General features: G+C 37.2%; 2 protein-coding genes across 4 annotated transcripts in view; one reads left to right on the forward strand and one right to left on the reverse strand.

The window, feature by feature from the left end:
* Nucleotides 1–7,314, reverse strand: part of si:dkeyp-9d4.3 (caskin-1) — a 43,294-nt gene extending 35,980 nt beyond the window's left edge. For both annotated transcript variants that reach the window (XM_059553595.1, XM_059553594.1), the window contains exon 1: nucleotides 6,735–7,314. In XM_059553595.1, coding sequence (XP_059409578.1) covers nucleotides 6,735–6,828 — 94 coding nt within the window. In that variant the 5' untranslated portion in view covers nucleotides 6,829–7,314. The remainder of the gene's footprint in view (nucleotides 1–6,734) is intronic.
* The window catches only part of slc5a10 (solute carrier family 5 member 10), a 33,481-nt gene continuing 19,474 nt past the window's right edge, over nucleotides 6,771–20,777 (forward strand). The window contains exons 1-7 of one of the 2 annotated variants that reach the window (XM_059553598.1): nucleotides 6,771–6,832; nucleotides 10,580–10,651; nucleotides 11,537–11,641; nucleotides 12,702–12,761; nucleotides 12,992–13,096; nucleotides 18,555–18,660; nucleotides 19,594–19,674. In XM_059553598.1, the coding sequence (XP_059409581.1) occupies nucleotides 10,637–10,651; nucleotides 11,537–11,641; nucleotides 12,702–12,761; nucleotides 12,992–13,096; nucleotides 18,555–18,660; nucleotides 19,594–19,674 (472 nt within the window). In that variant the 5' untranslated portion in view covers nucleotides 6,771–6,832; nucleotides 10,580–10,636. Of the gene's footprint in view, nucleotides 6,833–10,172; nucleotides 10,329–10,579; nucleotides 10,652–11,536; nucleotides 11,642–12,701; nucleotides 12,762–12,991; nucleotides 13,097–18,554; nucleotides 18,661–19,593; nucleotides 19,675–20,777 lie in introns of those variants that run through there. The other variant, XM_059553597.1, reaches the window with a different exon arrangement.

The raw sequence follows: 20,777 nt of genomic DNA on the forward strand, positions 1-20,777 counted from the left end.
TAATAACAGCACTGATCTTAAAGTTTTGAGTAAACAATTAAAAAAAAGAAATTCTGACGGTTACACATCTGTAGTAGTCACAATGTGTCAGAGGGTTGAATGCAAACAATGTAAATGTACTATTCTCCATTGAGTTGAATTACTGTAGTGCTTTTTCCAATACATATTCCCTAAAAGTAAGATACATTTACAAACGTCCTGTCAATAAAGTTCTGCATGATGCTTGTATTCTCCTTTGGGGTGAGCTAAATGGTATTTCCTTCTCTGTCTTTCCCTCCCTCTTCCTTTTTCTGTGAGTGCATTGATGTTCATGGCTGGTTGGGCTGATGTGTTCTGGCATTTTCTTTTCGCTGGTTTGGGAATGTCCTGCTTACACCATACAGGATGGCTAGAAAACACACACACACACACACAGTGCAGAAATGAGGCCCTAAGAGGAGGCACAGTTGCAGAAAAACAGATACACATCATGTTAATAAATGTAACTGTAGTCCAAAAACATCACTCAAGTTTGAGTATCTATAAATCTTTAACACAATGCCTGCTCCTGTTTCACATAATCATACAGTAGGTGTCAATTCATCCCACAACAATAGGGATTTATCTGATACAGAGGAAACATTTCCAATTGTCAAGCTTAGGTTTTATTTTTTTTATGCATGGTGAGTCAGTGCTGGAATTTGTTATTTGTAATATTTTGCTGAGTGTTCAATGAGGTTGTTATCAGTAGCAGAAAGCATCAGCATTTTTTTCTGCATCTCGCTATCTATTGTACTAAAATCACAACACAAAATGCAAACAAATGTGCCACCACTCCTGATATACAGCCACTGATATACAAATGTGATTTTGGTTCATTAAAACAGAAAGATTACAACAACAACAACAACAAAAACTTAAAGTAAGTCAACTTTTTCCAGGTTAGGAATCTCTTTCTAATACAATACAAATAAAAGACTACATAACTGCATTTAGAACCAAACAGTGAAATAAATAACGAATAAATACAATTTCTTTCACAATATACTCCACTGACCCAATGCAGTACTTTTACGGACCCTCACAGGTCTGTGGACCCTCAGTTTAAAAACCATGACATTAGACATGACAGTTAATCCACTATCCAACAACATCCAGGGAGCAAAATCTCAACTGTCCCCATCATTTCTTAAAGTGACACTCATGCATATAACCAGTCAGAAAATTCTAATACTCTGCTATCCTCAAGCAAGTTTTCTCTAGTAGTGTTTTATGATGCAACAATCAATTCTTCATTTAATGGCTATATTAAAATACTATATAGATAAAAACATATACAGACAAGCACATATTCTAGATATAAATGAGTATTTAAAACTATTACAAATGCTGTTAGCTGGTAAACTATCAAACATCTGGTCCACTTGGATTTTCTTTTTATCTCTTAATACCTTTGGGAAACGTGAAAATTAAATCAGTGACAGAAATATACTAAAAATAGGTCAAATGTGCCACCTCGTGTGAACCTGTCCCAGTTGTGGATTTTTGAGAATCATTTTCACTGTGAACAAACATTTTTGAAATGTTTTGATTTTTCCCTGTTCCATCTATTCTGTTGCTGGAATGAATCTGTGGGTGGCTTGTCATTCATAAAAGATTTGGAATAGCATGAGAAGTAATGAATTGTATCAAAATCTCCAAATGTTCTCTGATGTGGTCAGCGTAATTCAAATTTTACCATGCTCAAACTGACTTGAAAGCTACTTACTGCCCTATAATCTATTCTAATGACAGTAGCAGGTGCTTTAGGTGCCCTGATGTCAACAATCAGTGGTTAACTGCCCATGTAAGAGCAACATTTAACTGCTCTAGAACAAGAGAAATTAGTTTCTTGAAATAACAGAGTCAAATCAACTCTTACAGGAACTAATTTAATCTTTTGGGAGGTCTACGGACATCTGCTCTACTAAATCAATCAAAAACTGGTGAGGAACACGTTTAAAAAGAGAATTAGGACATAAAAAGGTATGTGGTAGTAGCATGAAAATATTGTATCTACATAGAAACAATTTGTTAAACAAACTTTATATTGGATCAATTTATTAATTCTTAAAAGCACAAAATAACAAAAATAAAATTGTTGGAAGATAGATTCAGCATGAAAATAAATTCCCAATGTAAACAAGGTTTGCACTGATTAGAAGAAGCACTAACCTCTATAATGGTGACTTCTAATAAAACACCATACAGTACATTAGCACTCAACCCCAAGAGTAACACTACACATTCCCATGAGCACAACTACTGCCTTATTCGTTACCAACAACTGTTTACAATCTTTATAAAGTTGCATTCCATTTGTACTCGGATATCTGAAATTCCAACCCCCAAGTCAGAGGAAAAGTGATCCCAACAACCATGACTTTTAAAATGCTCAGCACATCAGCATAAGCAAAACAGTAATAATATATTGTTTATTAGCACTTCTGCTTTTTTGCTTTATTGACATTATTTTCCTATTTAATGCTGTTCAGTTGCTTTGTCACAATCTGTATTGTTAAAAGAGCTATATAATTAAAGGTGACTTGACTTGACTTCTCTGTGTCTGTGTCTCTATCCAACCTCTATCTTTTGACATATACTTCAGCATTATCTGTGCAAGATTTTATCGACTGGTATTAACTTTTGATGCCTCCATCTTGGTTTTTCCATTTGTTTACTGGAACACAGTCAATATGGATGTGACATAATTTCCAGCTTAGGCATCTGAGGGAAAAGGAATTCATTTCTTCCCCCACCTACTTATTAAATATTCATACTTGCAAGAGCCAATAACCACACTTTTTCTGTTTGACTTACATGTTTGCAATTTACATTGTTTAAAAGAAAGAATAAGATAGAGATATTACATATTATAAACTAGATTTAGCAAAACCAATCAAGACTTCTTTTTTCTGTTGTAGTTTCAGGGAATGTGCAAGGAGCTGCTATCAAACAAAGGTCAAGGAAGAGAAAGTTCAAGGATGTCATGTAATAAACCTTCAGTGAAACATACAATTTCGATTATGAGTCTCTTGAGAGTTGATCTGAGACAGGAACATCAACAGCTCTGGTATACCCTAACTGACCTTCTACAGCAGTGCAGTACATATTGGACATTGATGTAAAGGTGTTAGCAAGGGTTTAGGAACAATCACAGAAAGTATGTATGCAGTCTGACGTATTGACACACCAGCTGATCCTCGCTTTTACCATGCCTTGAGAGAAAAATAGCGAATTCTTTCTTAAAAGATCATCCATAAGGCTCTTATATCTACTCCACAATGTATTGTGTCCATCACTCTATAATTTTCTATAGTTTTCACAAATTACAGGTATACATACAAATTTCAGTCCTCTCTTTTTCTAAATATGATAGTGCCTAAAACTGTACCTGAAAAAAAGTGGTTTCATCAACACTAGAGAAAGAAGGGCATCTTCAGTATAGCTATTATTGTAAAATTGTCTCTCTCACACACACACACACACACACACACACATACACACACAGAATGGCCTGCTTTCATTTCAGGCCGCCCCTCCTACCATAGCAGGAGATGCATCTCTCACCACCTGGGATGTTACCCGGCACTGGAAGTGGTAATTGCATTTCAATTATAGACATGTGTGCGCATATGTTTGGGTGTGTGTGCCTGATCTTGTGCAACAGTCGCTGTATGTGCAGGACATTATTTATTGTATAAAAGAGATAAATCTAATCCAGCTGAGCATCATTTTTGACCTACCAAAACAGTCACATTCTATCTGCATCCTCGTTCTGGGTTGAGACATCCATGACAGCTTTGCTTGCCGTGTAAAATATTCACTTGTACTCTAAAGGCCTGTTCCTACCAAGAATGATCACTATTACAATATTACAACTATATTAGTGCCACACCAACACACAATAATGTTCTCTTTATTGTAAGCATGCACTGGAGTTATGTGCTGTGGTGGTGCTATTTCTTTTACATTTTCAACTATTTTTAAAAATATATCTTCATCATTATCGCTATATTAATTGGTGTGAACAGGCCTCACAAGATAGTGATTAGTTTGTTCCTGCATCAATTTGGAGATCAAAGTTCTGCATCATATTTGGAGAAATTTAGCTTTACATCACTCAGCAATGGATCCTCTCCAGTAAATGGGTGCTGTTAAAAAATGCATTAAAATGCTCATTTTGATGGCACCCATTCACTGCAGAGGATTGATTGGTGAGCAAGTGATGTAATGCTACATTTCTCCGAGTATGTTCCAAACTCATCTATATCTTTGACAGCCTGAGTAATTAAAATTTTTGGTTGGACTATTCCTTTAAAGGGGTCATATGAGTTTTCCTTTCTCTTTGGAGTGTTACAAGTTGATTGTGCATAGATAAGATCCCTGAAGTTGCAAAGACTAAAGTCTCAAAACCAAATAAATATTCTTTATCAAAGTTACGACTGCCACACCCCCTTAAAACAGCTAATTCAAACACGCCCCCACGTGTCTACATCACTTTGTGGAAATATGTGCGTAATGTCGCCCAAAAAAAGAAGGTGTGGTTTCAGTAACCACAGTTAGTATTGAAGCAGTCATGTCAGGAAGACATGACTGCTTCAGAAAAATGGCCTTCAGAAAAATAGATGCATTTAGGAATCTTTTTTTTAATTTTTTTTTTTAGATTACTTACAACCGAACAGAAATGCCTTTTATGGATGTGGAAATGCAGTTTTTTTTGTGTGTGTGTTACTGCAGGAGATGAGGTATTTCTGACTTTGCTATGACAATCTGGCGCTTCTGTATCAGCTACTGTAAGTATGTTTTGTTATTAGTTTAAATATTTGCTATTGACTGTTCAAATGCAAAGTTTTGCACATTGTGTGTGTGTGTGTGTGTGTGTGTGTGTGTTTGTGTGTGCCCATGTGTGTGTGTGTGTGTGTGTGTGTGTGTGAGAGAGAGAGAGAGAGAGAGAGAGAGAGAGAGAGAGAGATGGACACATCACAGTGGAGTCAGCTATTTTAACCATGGTTTGTGCACTGCAAACACATACGAGCTTGCATTTCGGGCTTGAACGGATGATGAAACAGGACATTATCAACTTGTCATTTATTTTGAAAGATGAAGCTCATGATTATAGAAAGGGAAGTTACATTTCCAACGAGTGCTTGCGGTGTTCGGCCAATCATAATGAACTGGGTCAGTTGGCCAATCAGAGAAGAAGACTGAAGACTGCGCTTGTCAGAAGGAGGGACTTTTTAGAAAATGACAGGTTTGAGAGAGGCGGGGCATAGAGCACCTACAATAATGTATAGTATTTGAACAATAATGGTTTTTTTTTTTAGCATTAAAGCAATATACTGTGTTGCACAAAATACACCAAATAATGATCTTTAATAAAAGCATCATATGACCCCTTTAAGGGAGGTGTTAAAGGTCGCCTTTCACTTGCTTTCCTTCTGAGCAGTTTTTCATTTTTAATCCCTCCAACCACAAACACATGGTCATGCCATACTCATAATTACCACCAACACTAATGTGTCCTGGCAACTTCTGACAGTATGAACGCCCCTTTACATGTCATAATGAACAGACGCCCAAGTGAGTGAGTGGCCTCTCACTCACTCTCTCTCTCTCTCTCTCTCTCTCTCATGTACTCACACACTTTATCACTCTGACATCTGGCGCTTTTCACTAATATAATCCCTCTTCCTTTCCCAAGCCTCGTGCTTCCCAACAAGGACAACAATATGATCTATCTATCTATCTATCTATCTATCTATCTATCTATCTATCTATCTATCTATCTATCTATCTATCTATCTATCTATCTATCTATCTAATTTTAAGTACAGCTAGTTAACTCAAATAGGCACAACATCTAATTCTGAATAAAAGACAGCCTACATATGACAGAGTAAAAACAATAAAACGGTAGGCCTATCTATGAACACCATACATTTCTACATTATGAACAGGTAGACGGCGCATCTAATGGAGCATAAATGCAAAATGACAATATCCATCTGCACATGTTTCCTTCAGTACTTCATCTCTTTAATCTTTAGCGATCTTGAGCCACCTGCCATTTCCGAGCGCGCGCTCATCTGGACATCAAAGCGGATTTGGCGCGGCCCGACACTTTCATGACGTTACACACAGCCAGCATAAAGTATTGAGAACCCCTCTACACTTCGCGACGCGACACAAGTGGAACGACCGCTCGCGTTATAATGAACGAATATGTCTATATCTGCGCTGATATTAATTAAAAAAGAACCGACTCACTCTGGAATCATTCGGACGAAACTGGCGTGATTCACTAAAAGGAAAGGGGCCGACAAGAGTCGTTCGTTTAGAACGTTTTTATGGTGCTCAGCAGAAAAAAATGCACTATAGAACCGTTCATGAACGTGATTAAAATTATTTAGTTTCAATGTTTTAAAAATGAAAGCCGTTCTGAAAAAGAACCGGTTTTCGGTTCTCAGCGACACTAATATACATAAGGCCTACAAAGTCATTATATCGACACGCTCTTACGAGGAAATTGATGGAGAAACGCACGAAATTGTTAATGAAACATTTATTTATTCGCCAAAGCCAAGTGCTTCGCCATATAATAGCAACAATTCCAAAGCCATGTGTGCATATGTGATCATTGAAGCTCTGTTATAGCAAGGGGGTGTGTAGAGGGTGTGATGAGACATTTAAAGATCGGTGGGTGTGATACTCACTCGCTTTGCCCTGTTTGGGTCTCTGGAGGAGCCGCTGGACGGTAATCAGATCCTCCGTCTTCACCGCCTGCAAGAGTTCCTGTTCTTTTCCCATCCTGGTCAGTCACACACTCAAGCACCCTCTCTCACACATGCAGTCATGGCTATACTTCTACATCCAGAGCATCTTCAGGGGACCAGGCGACCATAACGGTGCCGTTAACGCCAGCGCATCCTCGCCGTACATCGTAAAAAGGTCGAGTGCGCAGAGACGTGCTAGACGCGTTTACATGCCCAGTGGAGTGACCAGTGGTGTCCACGCAATCCCTAACGATGAAAAACGGTGTTATTGCGTACTGAGGTGACAGAGTCCAATCGTTTTCAGGTTAAAGAGACGGCGCGGAAACCTTGCGCGTATTTACGCACGGTGACATGGTTGTACTGCTACAAAAATAGCAGATGCTCTGTAAATCAAAACGGAAGGCGTCTCTTTGACCCGAAGCTCATAGAGAGACCGTATATATTACGTAAACATCCAGACAGATGTGCGCGCGGCCGCTGGAGGTTGTAATCCGCTGTCGCTTTCTCATGTGCGCATGTATGTGTGTGTGTGTGTGTGTGTGTGTGTGTGTGTGTATCTGTGTATGTATGGCAAGCTGTTTAAACATTAACATTAATTCTTTAAAACTAACTAATATTGATTTTATGTTATTTATATATTTTAATACTACTAAATAACACACCACGTTCAAGGCCCAGAAAGGTAGTAAGGACATTGTTATGTGCGCAAAGAAAACAAAATTATTTGTTCTTACATTGAACCCGGATGAGCTGTGCCTAGTTTACAAGCAGAGGAAGATGCACACTGTACATAATACAGTCTTCATATACATGTCTGAAGATTTCGACAGAGAGGATGACTTGCAATTTTTTGCCCAGCCTTATTTATTCGTACCAGAATATACAAAATATGAGCTAAGTGAGATGGATGTTCTAAGTCAGAACGCTGATTCCAATGTCAGCAGCACCACATGCATGTATAGTGTTGAACTCTTGTTATTAATGTTCAAACTAATGTAATTGTGGCCCTGAAACCAATTAATCTATTTCAGTTAAAATCAATGCTTACTTAAGTAACATACAAATTTAATAAACAAGTAAAACATTAGAATCATTAGAATCAAGTCAATTTGTTGTATACTTTCATATAGCCACCCACAACCTTACTATGAGCACTACTCTTAGCACAATGGTACCCTTCAAAACATAACAAAAACTTCAACATTACAAAAAGGTTTAATTACAATACATTGCAATTTTAAAATTGCAGTCATTTATTTAAGTTAAGTGATAATAGTTACCCAGAATTGCTTCTTTTAGTGACTAATTTAAAAAAGAACACTATGAAATAACTGATAAAGCAGCTTGCCATAGCATGTGTTTGCGAGAGACTGCTTGGTTAAATAGATGGTGCTGCATCAGTCAGGGGGCGTGACTAAATAGACCCTTTCCATGAGCCTGACAGATTAAAAAGGAGGAAAGCAGTGTGTGCTGTATTTGTGTGTGTTTGAGTGAGCATGTTTTTGAGGAGAAAGGTCACAGGACAGATTTTAGCAGGGTAGATACTGACAATGTACACTTAACCAAAGAACTTCTTTCTTATATTTAATATTCTGCAATGTTTATGCAGTCTTAATTTATAATGTCCACCACCTGGTCAAAAAACTGTGCATTGCTTCAGAAACCAAATACAGCACACAAGGCATCTTTTTTGATGCATGATAGTCCCTGGTCAAAATATACCTTCATTTTATGGAAAAGAGCTTAAAAATTCTGTTAAAGATCTTCTTGTGTTTTCCACATAATTGCTATTTTATTTTGGGGAAATAATGTGTGAGATGTTCCTTTAAATCTCACTGGTGGCCCTCAGACACTGATAGCCATACTGATTATTATCATATAATTCAACCGCTCCCATTCTCTCTATCTGTCATTTCAGCCATAATTTTGGTGACAATCTTACAATTAAAAGTCTGTGATACGATACATTACTCCTTAAGGGTCTCAGCAAAACCAGAGCAGATGTCTAATTTGGGCTCCATTCTAATCCACATCAGTCAGTGGGTAATTGGCCGTTCTTTACTTATTTTGCACTGTCAGTTTTAAATAATGCAGTGGCTAAATGTATACTTATTTGCGAGGTAACTTGTTATCCAAATAAGTTGTTATCCTCTCCTGCCAGTTCCCTGCTCTCTCCAACCTGGATCAGCTACATTTGTGTTTATCACCCAGAACATTAATCACCAGTTCACCAACAGTTAACTCCTGGAGATTTACCTTCCTGCAGAGATTAGCTCCAACTCTAATTAAACACAACTGAACCAACAAATTCAGCAGGTGTGTTGACTGGGCTGGAACTAAACTCTTTCAAAGGTAAATATCCAGGAAAATGACTGAGATACAGTAATGGATCTCTTCTATTTTCAGTGCAATATATCATAATGCACCCTGAAACCTTTTTTTACTAATATAATTTTATTATTATTAGATATTATTTATGCCATTTTAATATTCTTAATTATATAGTAATATTCATTACTATAGTACAAAGATTACGCAATAATGCAGTACAACACTGTAAAAACAGATTTTTTGAATGTTGTAAGACATCATTACATGCAATTTCAGTCTCTCTTCTGTAAAAATCCCATGTTTAATTAATTTTGTGTGTGAATTTTTTTTTCATTTAAATAAATGTGAAATTATGTGATATCTTTAATCATTTAAATTATATATATATATATATATATATATATATATATATATATATATATATATATATAAATATATATATATAAGAGACCAAATCAGTGTCGTAATGACTTTTGAAAATTCAGCTTTACCATCACTGGAATGAATTACTTTTTTTTTAGCATAAGACTTCTTTAAAAAAAAAATAACAAAAAGTCAGAAATCTTTTTAGTGCCAGAGTACAAAAGAAATAAGTATCAAAGTAATAACTCAAATGGGAGACAAAATATGTGTAAATACATATGTGTAATGTGATGCTAATGGTTAGTGCATGTGCATGTGTTAATGGCTAGCACCACTGGGTGTTGAAGTAAATGATTCACTTTGTTAAGTGTGTCTAGGGATGTTTTTTAGACTCTGTCAGTCACGTTAGGTTAGTTAGATCACATGTCTAAATGCACTGATTATTCGATTAAGCATGTAAGTATGTATGCGTGTGTGTAGTCATGAGTGTTTGGGTTTATGTGAAGGTGCATGTGTACATCTCTCAACACACAGCAAGCAGCAGGGTTTGTGTGTCTTCAGGGATGTGTTTCATCTGCCTTGTTGTTTTCATGTAAGGTGCAAGTTGCTTCATTAAACTGATGTGTTTAATGATCAATTCTCACACAGAGCTGACTGACCGGAACGCCTTGTGTCTTTCCGTCCTCTTACTCTGTGTGTGGTGTGTGTGTGTGTGTGTGAAGGCAGGACATGGCGTCTAACTCTACCACAAATCTTTTTGCTCTTTCCCAGTCTTTCAGTGTATCTGATATCATTGTAATCGGAGCATATTTTTTATTGAACGTCGCTGTTGGAATATGGGTGAGGTGTATTAGTTTATTTGGATAATATGAATTGTACATAATAATTATTATTTAAATAATAGTTTAATAGTGTTTATATATTTGAAACATAAATCTCAGTTTCCTGTAAAAACGTGGATTTAAACTGTGGAAATTGAAATGATTTAAAATGTAACACTATTCTAATATTATCTATGATGTTAGAGAGAAAAATACAGCTCCATTTCAGTTTTTCATAAATTATTCTGTGTATGTATGTGTGTGTTTCAGTCATCTTGCAGAGTGAGCCGAAACACACTAAGCGGATATTTTCTGGCTGGCAGAGACATGGCTTGGTGGCCAGTAAGTGATAATTACTGAAAAATTATTATTATTATTATTATTATTTACTATTTTTGCCTCACTTTACTATAATTAAAGCCTGATAATGAGCAGATAAAATTACTCTTATAGGTAAAATAGCTAATAGAAAAAGAAAAAAAAAACATACATGAACTAATTATTTTCAAAATGTAGATCTCCGCTCAAAATATATATGTTGATGTCCAAAAGTCAAATCACAGAAAGTAAAAGACCCGTCTTATCTTATCATTAAACTTATCAAATCAGATCACTAAGCAAATTGGTGACATTTATCAAGTGAACTCTACAAAATAAATTTCCAGCTTCCACTAAAGCAAAAGATGGGTTTAACTTTTTCAGTTCATGCAGCTAGAGAGCTACTGATTAATGCAACAGATTGAGCAATAATAAGACATTCAAATTAGTGTTAATTATTTTCTAATTCAATAAACAAATAATAGAATAAAAAAGTATTTTTTATGTAGTGGTTTTCAGACATATATGGAAAAACATATATTGTAGGTGCTTTACAAATCACCTTTTTTACCGTTTTCACCAACAACAATCATTTTTCTTCTTTTGCAATTCTTTTAATTAGTCAAAACATTTTAAAGGATTAAACCTAGTATCTCAAATAAAATATCAAATATAATATATAATATAATATAATATAATAATTATACATATAAGACAAGCATACTAATTATAGAATAATTAAAACAATGTTGATTAGTTTAGCACGCATGACACACTGCATACACTGCCTGATGTGTCAGGTCAACCAGCCTGCAGAAATGAAGTCTGATGCTGACTGCTGTAAATCTAGTTGTTTCATGTAGAGTCCAGTCTGAGAACTGCACTAACCTGTCGCATGAATGGATGCAGATTGGTGCATCTCTGTTTGCCAGCAGTGAGGGTTCAGGTTTGTTCATCGGTCTGGCTGGGACAGGAGCAGCCGGAGGGATCGCTGTAGCTGGATTTGAGTGGAATGTGAGTGACATCTCTTTTCCAATTTCCTTCCTGCCTTAATTTTCATTAAGTGCAAAATATTTATTAGCCACAATTAGTTCTTGGGCATTGTTTCAAACACTAATGAAACTTCATGTAAATGCAACTGCATTCGATCAGCACTAGGGGGAGAAAGAGGACCAGCTTCTGTCTTAAAACAGGAATTAGGATGCTGAATATCCTATTCTTAGTTTTTGTCTAGACTGTTGGTCCATTCTGTCAGTCCTTTGTCTAGTCTGTCATTTCTCAAATCCTTACAACAAGATAAATGAACCTGAGGAACAAAAGCGCTATATAAATAAGACCTCAAATTGTTTTTCAAAGTATGTGCTGGCTTTTTTTTTTTTTACTTATACGTGTCTAAATATGATAGATTTATATGTAAGTGAAGTTATAACTTCAACAATTAAATAATAACAAATAATTCAAGTTTAAGATAATTCAAGTTGAATGACTTCCAATTTAAAATTTAAGGCAGCAACTGAACTTTTTAAGTTAAAGTATGTGGAAATTATTAACACATATTTATATTCATGATACAGTAGAACTAAAAAGTAGTTGCATGCTTAAATTTGTCGCTAACTGCTTGGATGCCAGTTTTAGACAATAAATATCATACAAATGGCATTTACTTAAACCTTCCTTGTGCTAAAAAAAGACCCATGTTGGTTTCAATTAAATTAGCCATAAACACTACATAAAAACATTTGTGTAATTATTCCCATCTATTTTTATCTTCTCCATTATTGTATATTCAAAATTAGCTGGAGAGACACACATGAAAAAAAAAAAAAAAAAAAAAAAACCCTAATCATGACTAATTGTAGTGACTAGTACAAGTACAAAAAATACTTTACTAGAAAAACATCATACATGTTATGTTATATTATATTATACTAAGATGTGCCTTCACTTTCTTTTTGCGGCTTTTGTCAAAGCAAACAGATTTACGTCTTAGGTGAATTGTTCTTATTTAAATGTGCTTCACTGAAAAACTAATTGATTTTCTGCAGTGTGGTAATATCCTTTCTCTCTCTGTTAGGCAACCTATGTCCTGCTGGCTCTTGCCTGGATCTTTGTCCCAGTTTATGTGTCTTCTGGGGTGGGTTTTAGACATACACCAAACCACCGCTTATACTGAAGTGCCAAGTGAGCTATTTAGTCTGTGAATTAATAATTGAGAATTTATGTTTAATGCTGTCACATGCACCATAGACTCAAAGTCTCTTTACTTCTCACCACATGTGCTACTTTCCCAGATTCGCCTATTAATTTACTTTGTTCATGCTGTTCCCTCTGCACTTCCTGTCTCTCTCTCTCTCTCTCTCTCAGATTGTTACAATGCCAGAGTATCTGGGTCGGCGGTTTGGAGGAGAGCGAATTCGCATGTACTTGTCAGCTCTCAGTCTGATGCTGTCTGTGTTCACCAAGATCTCAGTGAGCAGTGAAACACATACATTCATAATGTTTCATAAAACCTTTGCCATTTCATGCACATATACTGTATTCCCACAAAACTAAAAGTCAAACATTAATTTACAAAGACTTCATTTCACTGTATTACTGTGCTGGCATGTTTCTAAGGAATTTGAAGTTGTGAAAGAGAATGTAGTTTAACTGTGTTTCAACATCTGTTTTTCACTGCAGACACACAAAAACACTTACACGTGAATGTTCATGCTGCCTTGCTGGAATGCTAGGCATTAAACTTTGGCACTTAAAAAAACATTATTTGTCATAGAAATGTTACTGTAGATGTTATAAGTGGTAAAGCTCCGTATAAAAGTTTGGGCTCAGTAAGATATTTTTAAGAAATTAATACTTTAATTCAAGAAAATGTTATGTGATCAAAAGACATTTATAAAGTTCTATTTTAAATAAATGCTGTTCTTTTAAACTTTCTATTAATCAAAGAATACAAAAAATAATTTTGCTGATAACTGCTTTCAACAAAAACAAAAAGAAAAAATATTTATTGAGCAGCAAATCAGAAAATATTGCCACCATGGGAATAAATTATATTTGTTAAAATAGAATAAAACAAAACTGAAATTAAATGTATAATAATATTTCATATTTAAAATGTAAAATTACTGTTGTTTTCAGCCTGTATTTTTCAGCCTCAATGAACATAAGAGACTTATTATAATTTATAACATTTACAAGCACAATGAATGCTCCTGACCTAAATTTCAACGGTCCCAGATAAGGGTTTGAATACTTATGCAATTGAATCATATATTTTTTTTATCTTTAATAAATTTGCTAAGATGTTAAAAATGTTATTTGCTTTATCATTGTGGTGTAGGGAGTGTAGATCGATGTGGGAAAAAAGTCATTTAAAGCAGTCTGTGAATGAAGGGGTTTGAATTCTTTTGCAAAGCAATGTATATATATATATATATTTACATTTACATTTACATTTAATCATTTAGCAGACGCTTTTATCCAAAGCGACTTACAAATGAGAACAACAGAAGCAGTCAGGTCAACAAGAGAACAACAACAGTATACAAGTGCCATGACACGTCTCAGTTAGTCTAGTATAGAACGCATAGGTAGGGTTTTTTTTTTTTTTTTTTTTTTTTTTTTTTTTTTTTTTTTAATTAAAAAGACAAGAAAAGGAAAAGTGCTAGTGTTAGTTGGTTAAGTGCAGGCGAAAAAGATGAGTCTTTAGCTGTTTCTTGAAAATGAGTAAAGACTCAGCTGTACGAATTGAGATTGGGAGGTCATTCCACCAGCTGGTGACAGTCCAGGAAAAGGTCCTTGAGAGTGATTTTGAACTTCTTTGGGATGGTACCACAAGGCGTCGATCACTTGCAGAGCGCAAACTTCTGGAGGGCACATAAGATTTAACCAATGAGTTTAGGTAAGTTGGTGCCGTGCCAGTGGTCGTCTTGTAGGCTAGCATCAGTACCTTGAATTTGATGCGAGCAGCTACTGGTAGCCAGTGTAACCTGATGAGGAGCGGAGTAACGTGAGCTTTCTTTGGCTCATTGAAGACAACCCTCGCTGCTGCATTCTGGATCAATTGCAGAGGCTTGACAGTACATGCAGGAAGGCCCGCCAGGAGAGCATTACAATAGTCCAGTCTGGAGAGAACAAGAGCTTGGACAAGAAGTTGGGTTGCTTGCTCTGACAGGAAGGGTCTAATCTTCCTAATGTTGTATAAGGCAAACCTGCAGGACCGGGTAGTTGTAGCAATGTGGTCTGTGAAGCTTAACTGATGATCCATCACAACTCCTAGGTTTCTAGCTGTCCTCGAAGGAGTAATGGTTGATGAGCCCAGCTGTATAGAGAAGTTGTGATGAAGCAATGGGTTAGCTGGAATCACCAGGAGTTCTGTCTTCGTAAGGTTAAGCTGAAGGTGATGGTCATTCATCCAGCTAGAGATGTCACTCAGACAGGCTGAAATGCGAGCAGCTACCGTCGGGTCATCTGGTTGGAATGAGAGGTAGAGTTGGGTGTCATCAGCGTAGCAGTGATAAGAAAAGCCATGCTTCTGAATGACAGATCCTAATGATGTCATGTAGATGGAGAAGAGAAGTGGTCCAAGTACTGAGCCTTGAGGAACCCCAGTAGCAAGGTGGTGTGACTTTGAAACATCACCCCTCCAAGACACACTGAAGGATCTGTCAGAGAGGTAGGACTTAACCCACAGGAGTGCTGTTCCAGAGATGCCCATCTTTCTGAGGGTGGACAGGAGAATCTGGTGATTAACAGTGTCAAAAGCAGCAGAAAGGTCCAGTAAGATGAGTACCGAGGATTTTGAAGCTGCTCTTGCTAGTCGCAGGGCTTCAGTAACCGAGAGCAGAGCAGTCTCAGTTGAGTGGCCACTTTTGAAGCCAGATTGGTTGCTGTCCAGGAGGTTGTTCTGTACAAGGAATATAGAAAACTGGTTGAACACAGCTCGCTCAAGTGTCTTTGCAATAAATGGAAGAAGGGATACCGGTCTGTAGTTTTCAAGAAGCGCTGGATTTAGTGATGGTTTCTTGAGCAGTGGGCTTACCCGAGCCTGCTTGAATGCTGAGGGAAATGTTCCAGAGTGAAGAGAGGAGTTGATAACGTGAGTAAGCAAAGGTATGACTGAAGAAGAGATTGCTTGAAGGAGGTGAGTGGGGATCGGATCAAGTGGACAAGTAGTAGGATGATTGGACAGGAGAAGTTCGGAGACGTCCATCTCTGAGAGTGGGGAGAAGGAGGAGAAAGAGTGTGCATCGGTCATTGTGAAGTTGTCCTCAGTCTGCGGTGTGGAGAATTGGCCGCTGATGGATCTCGTCTTATTTGTGAAGAAAACTGCAAAGTCGTCCGCTGTAAGAGTCGATGGAGGAGGTGGTGGCGGTGGATCAAGAAGAGAAGAGAAAGTCTTGAAGAGTGTCCGAGCGTCACAACAGCTGTTAATTTTGTTGTGGTAGTAGGATGTTTTAGCCGTGAAGACATTTGCAGAGAAGGAAGAGAGGAGAGACTGATACACACTGAGGTCTGTAGAGTTTCTTGATTTCTGCCATTTCCTCTCTGCAGCCCTGAGTTTAGAGCGATGTTCACGGAGAACCTCAGACAGCCAGGGGGCAGATGGGGCAGTGCGTGCTGGTCTAGACAACAGTGGGCAAAAGTTGTCCAAGCAAGATGTTAAAGTGGAGCAAAGAGTGTCCGTAGCGCTGTTCGTGTCCAGAGCAGAGAACTGAGAGAGTGCAGGAAGTGAGGATGAAACCACAGAAGATAGGCGAGATGGAGAGAGTGAGCGTAGGTTCCGTCGAAAGGTGACCTGCGTTGGAGTGTGAGGCACTTCAGGAGTAAGTGCTAGGTTAGCAGTAATGAGGAAGTGGTCTGAGGTGTGCAGTGGAGCAACTGAAGAGTTGTCCACAGAGCAACAGCGCATGTAGATGAGGTCCAGTTGGTTGCCTGATTTGTGAGTCACTGTAGTAGACACTAGCTTGAGATCAAATGAGGCGAGCAGAGTTTTGAAGTCAGCAGCCTGGGGTTTATCTAGGTGGATGTTGAAGTCACCAAGCAGTACCAGAGGAGTACCATCTTCAGGAAAGTTTGATAGCAGCACATCCAACTCCTCCAAGAAGTTTCCCAATTGACCTGGGGGACGATAAATGACCACAAACTGGATTTTAACAGGGTGGGTTACAGTAATGGCATGTGATTCAAATGAACCAGTACCTGTAGGTGATGGCTGAAGATCAAATTTCCATTCTTTTGATATAAGGAGACCTGTTCCTCCACCCCTCCCAGTGGTACGAGGAGTGTGGGAACAAGTGAAATTAGTGGAGAGGGCTGCAGGGGTGGCAGTATCTTCAGGTTTGATCCAAGTCTCTGTCAGTGCCATGAGGTTGAGACCGGAATGAGTAGCAAGAGAAGAAATGAAGTCTGCTTTGTTAACTGCAGACTGGCAGTTCCAGAGACCAACTGGAATAGAGAGCGTAGTAGTAGAGGTCAGAGGGACAGGCCGTAGGTTTGTCAGACAGGCCTTCCTGCGACGTCCGTAGCGTGCTCTCCGAGTGTTAGTAGTGATAGTAGAGATCTGAAAGCACATAGTGACTACAGGTGTAAGATATTTGAGAACAAGGTATACAAAAAGTAAAGAAAGGGGGGGGAAGCAATACTCAAGTGCCCTGTCGGTGTCCTTGCTCGGTGGAGTCGTGCAGGTAGAGTCGATTGTCTTTACACTCGTCCGTCTTCACATGAGGATAATTCACACGAGGGCTGCCGCGACCGCTGCCGCGGTGAAACTTAGCGCTTTTGTATTAGCCTGATTACCTGTGATTGAAGTCAGCTGGCCACGCCTCACTATTTAGCAGATCGAAACCAGGCAGTCCCGCGATAGGCAAACGCAAAACCAAGCGCCACTGTCAGCACGTATTAACCAGGGTAAGACACACACAATTTAAACCAAAAAACTTTCCTAGCAATGACGATCCCACACTAGTCTGAAGAGAAAACAAGGCAAAACACTCACAAGCTGCTGTCCTTCTCTGTAGCTCGACTGTTTCTTCTGACAAGTGCTTTCTAAACAGCTAATTAAGTACTTTCACTGGCTTTGGCCACGCCTCACTATTTAGCAGATCGAAACCAGGCAGTCCCGCGATAGGCAAACGCAAAACCAAGCGCCACTGTCAGCACGTATTAACCAGGGTAAGACACACACAATTTAAACCAAAAAACTTTCCTAGCAATGACGATCCCACACTAGTCTGAAGAGAAAACAAGGCAAAACACTCACAAGCTGCTGTCCTTCTCTGTAGCTCGACTGTTTCTTCTGTTTCTATATATATATATATATATATATATATATATATATATATATATATATATATATATATAGAATAGTAGTATATATAATTTTGCACAAATGAAAATAACTGGGGAAAAATGACTATTTGACAGGTTTTGTACAAGGAAGAACCACTCACATATCTTGTGAAATCTAATATCTTCTTCTTTCTCTAGACCGTTAGATTTAGCATTTTTCATTTGCATTCCATAGCGGAAAAAAGATGATAACAAATGAGATCTTGTTGATATTTCAACTGTTTATCAAAGACAGCAAGGAGATAAAATAGAGAGCAAGTTTAGACTTTTGCTTAAGTCTCCTACTCAGATTTTCTTAAACGAGACTCAACAAGTTATCTCAAGAATTCTCTAGATCTGACAAGATAAATTCTAGAATTAAAAGTCAGACCTCAGATATTTCTTATTCACTTTTATCAAACAAGACTGACTGATCTAAACATTGCCAACATTTATTTCAAATATATACTCTAAGCAATTGTGTTCTCCAAGACATTTGAGTAGAAATACTAATTGGCGAAAACATGCGGTTTGATAATCAAATGCAGAATAACTGAGAACACAGTAAACTGACCTCAAACTTCTGTGTCGTTTCCAGACAGATCTGTACTCTGGAGCTTTGTTTGTCCAGGTTTGTTTGGGCTGGAATCTCTACCTGTCCACTGTGCTCATGCTGGTCATCACTGCCCTCTACACTATTGCAGGTTTGTATGTGCATGTACTGTATGTATTTTGTATATATACTGTTCAAATGTTTGGGTCGATCCAAAAAAAAAAAGCTTTCTAACCTCAAACTTTTAAATGCAGTGTCTATGTATAATAAAAGAACCATATACCTTTAGAGCATTTGTTAATTTAGGCTAATGTTGATTTCCACATATACTAATGCATTATATAAACTAATCAAACTGTATAAATTAGCATTTGTTCATAAAAATGGTCATAATAAATTAATCAACAATGAACAATAGTATATTTGTAACGTTATAAACTAGATTAATAAGTGCTCATGATACTTCTTGTAAAATGATACCACTACATTTTTCAGTAGTGAGCGGTTTTATAAGTAGTATTTGCAGTAAACAAGCTCTTATTCCATCAAGCAGGAGTATAGCGTGACAAAGCATAGCTTTTGATGTCTCATTGTGTTGCGCACACAGATTTATGGTCCTAGAAAGCAGATGCAATAATCAATTGTGGTCTTCCTTATGCACTGCAATGCTGTAAAACTGGATAGGGTGGTGTAATGGTTAAAGCTCAGAGCTTGAAACAGGAATGTTCCTCGTTGGAGTTGTGGATAGTGTAAATTATAAACTAGAAGAGTCCTCTAGCTAACTACTTAACCAGTTTTTTTGTTGGCCAGTCGTTTGGATAAATCTGCTACTAAATGATTACTTATTTAAACTTTCTCACCGAAGCCCAGTGGTTCAGTATCATTTAACTTCTGCATTAGTAATTATGGTCTACATGACTGATTCCAACATAATTGCATGATTACTTTAATCCGCATCACTGCTGTCACTGTATTCACTCCTCTGTCTGCAAGTGCTGATTCAGACTTGACGCCGTTGACTCATATCACATTAAACCATCATGAGAGAATTGAGAAATACCCGCTTAGTCCTCTGTTTCACCAGGTGGCTTGGCGGCTGTTATCTACACAGACACTCTTCAGACCTTCATCATGATCATTGGAGCAGTCATTCTCACCATCACAGGTCAGTCAATCACAGGCCTCTTCTTTTATTCTGCTCTGGCAGTGATCTCATGTCAGCTGTCACTGAGGAAGTAAGCACATCTCAGAAGTGACACCAATGGAAACAGATGGCAACTGTAAGAGAATGTGTTTGGCAGGCACATTTTCCGGGTTGGGTGGTTTATATATAACTAATAGATATATCATAAAACTGCCTTTTGATGTTAATAATAAAATAAACAACGAGATAAGATCGATGTGGGAAAAAATCATTTAAAGCAGTCTGTGAATGAAGGGGTTTGAATTCTTTTGCAAAGCAATGTATATATATATATATATATATATATATATATATATATATATATAGAATAGTAGTATATATAATTTTGCACAAATGAAAATAACTGGGGAAAAATGACTATTTGACAGGTTTTGTACAAGGAAGAACCACTCACATATCTTGTGAAATCTAATATCTTCTTCTTTCTATAGACCGTTAGATTTAGCATTTTTCATTTGCATTCCATAGCGGAAAAAAGATGATAACAAATGAGATCTTGTTGATATTTCAACTGTTTATCAAAGACAGCAAGGAGATAAAATAGAGAGCAAGTTTAGACTTTTGCTTAAGTCTCCTACTCAGATTTTCTTAAACGAGACTCAACAAGTTATCTCAAGAATTCTCTAGATCTAGATAAGAAAATCTGGTTCAATTGTGTATCTATTATCTAAATAGATAAATATTGCTCAAATAAATGAATCAATAATGGACTGCAATAAAAAAAAGCTTCCAGATAACCTAAAACAAAAAGTAAACAAATAAATTACAAAACATTATTGCATAAATGAATCAAATTTAGAATATTCACAAAATGTGAATATTCAGTGTAAACAAGATTTAAACAAAACAAATTAATTCCCATGGTGCTATTTACATTAGAGTCTTTTTGTCGTCTCAAGGACTTCATCATCTAGAATTTGTCTTTGCTAAGTAAAAGTGAAGACAGGCAAAAAAATAACAGCATATTTGGTGTAATGTGGAACAGATTTCACTGTGGCTGTCACAGAAATAGAAACCAGGCAACAACTAAAATATCCTGTAACACAGCTGTTCATGACCAGAAA

This window comes from Carassius carassius, chromosome 7, assembly GCF_963082965.1.
Source record: "Carassius carassius chromosome 7, fCarCar2.1, whole genome shotgun sequence".
NCBI classification, from domain to species: Eukaryota; Metazoa; Chordata; class Actinopteri; order Cypriniformes; family Cyprinidae; genus Carassius; species Carassius carassius.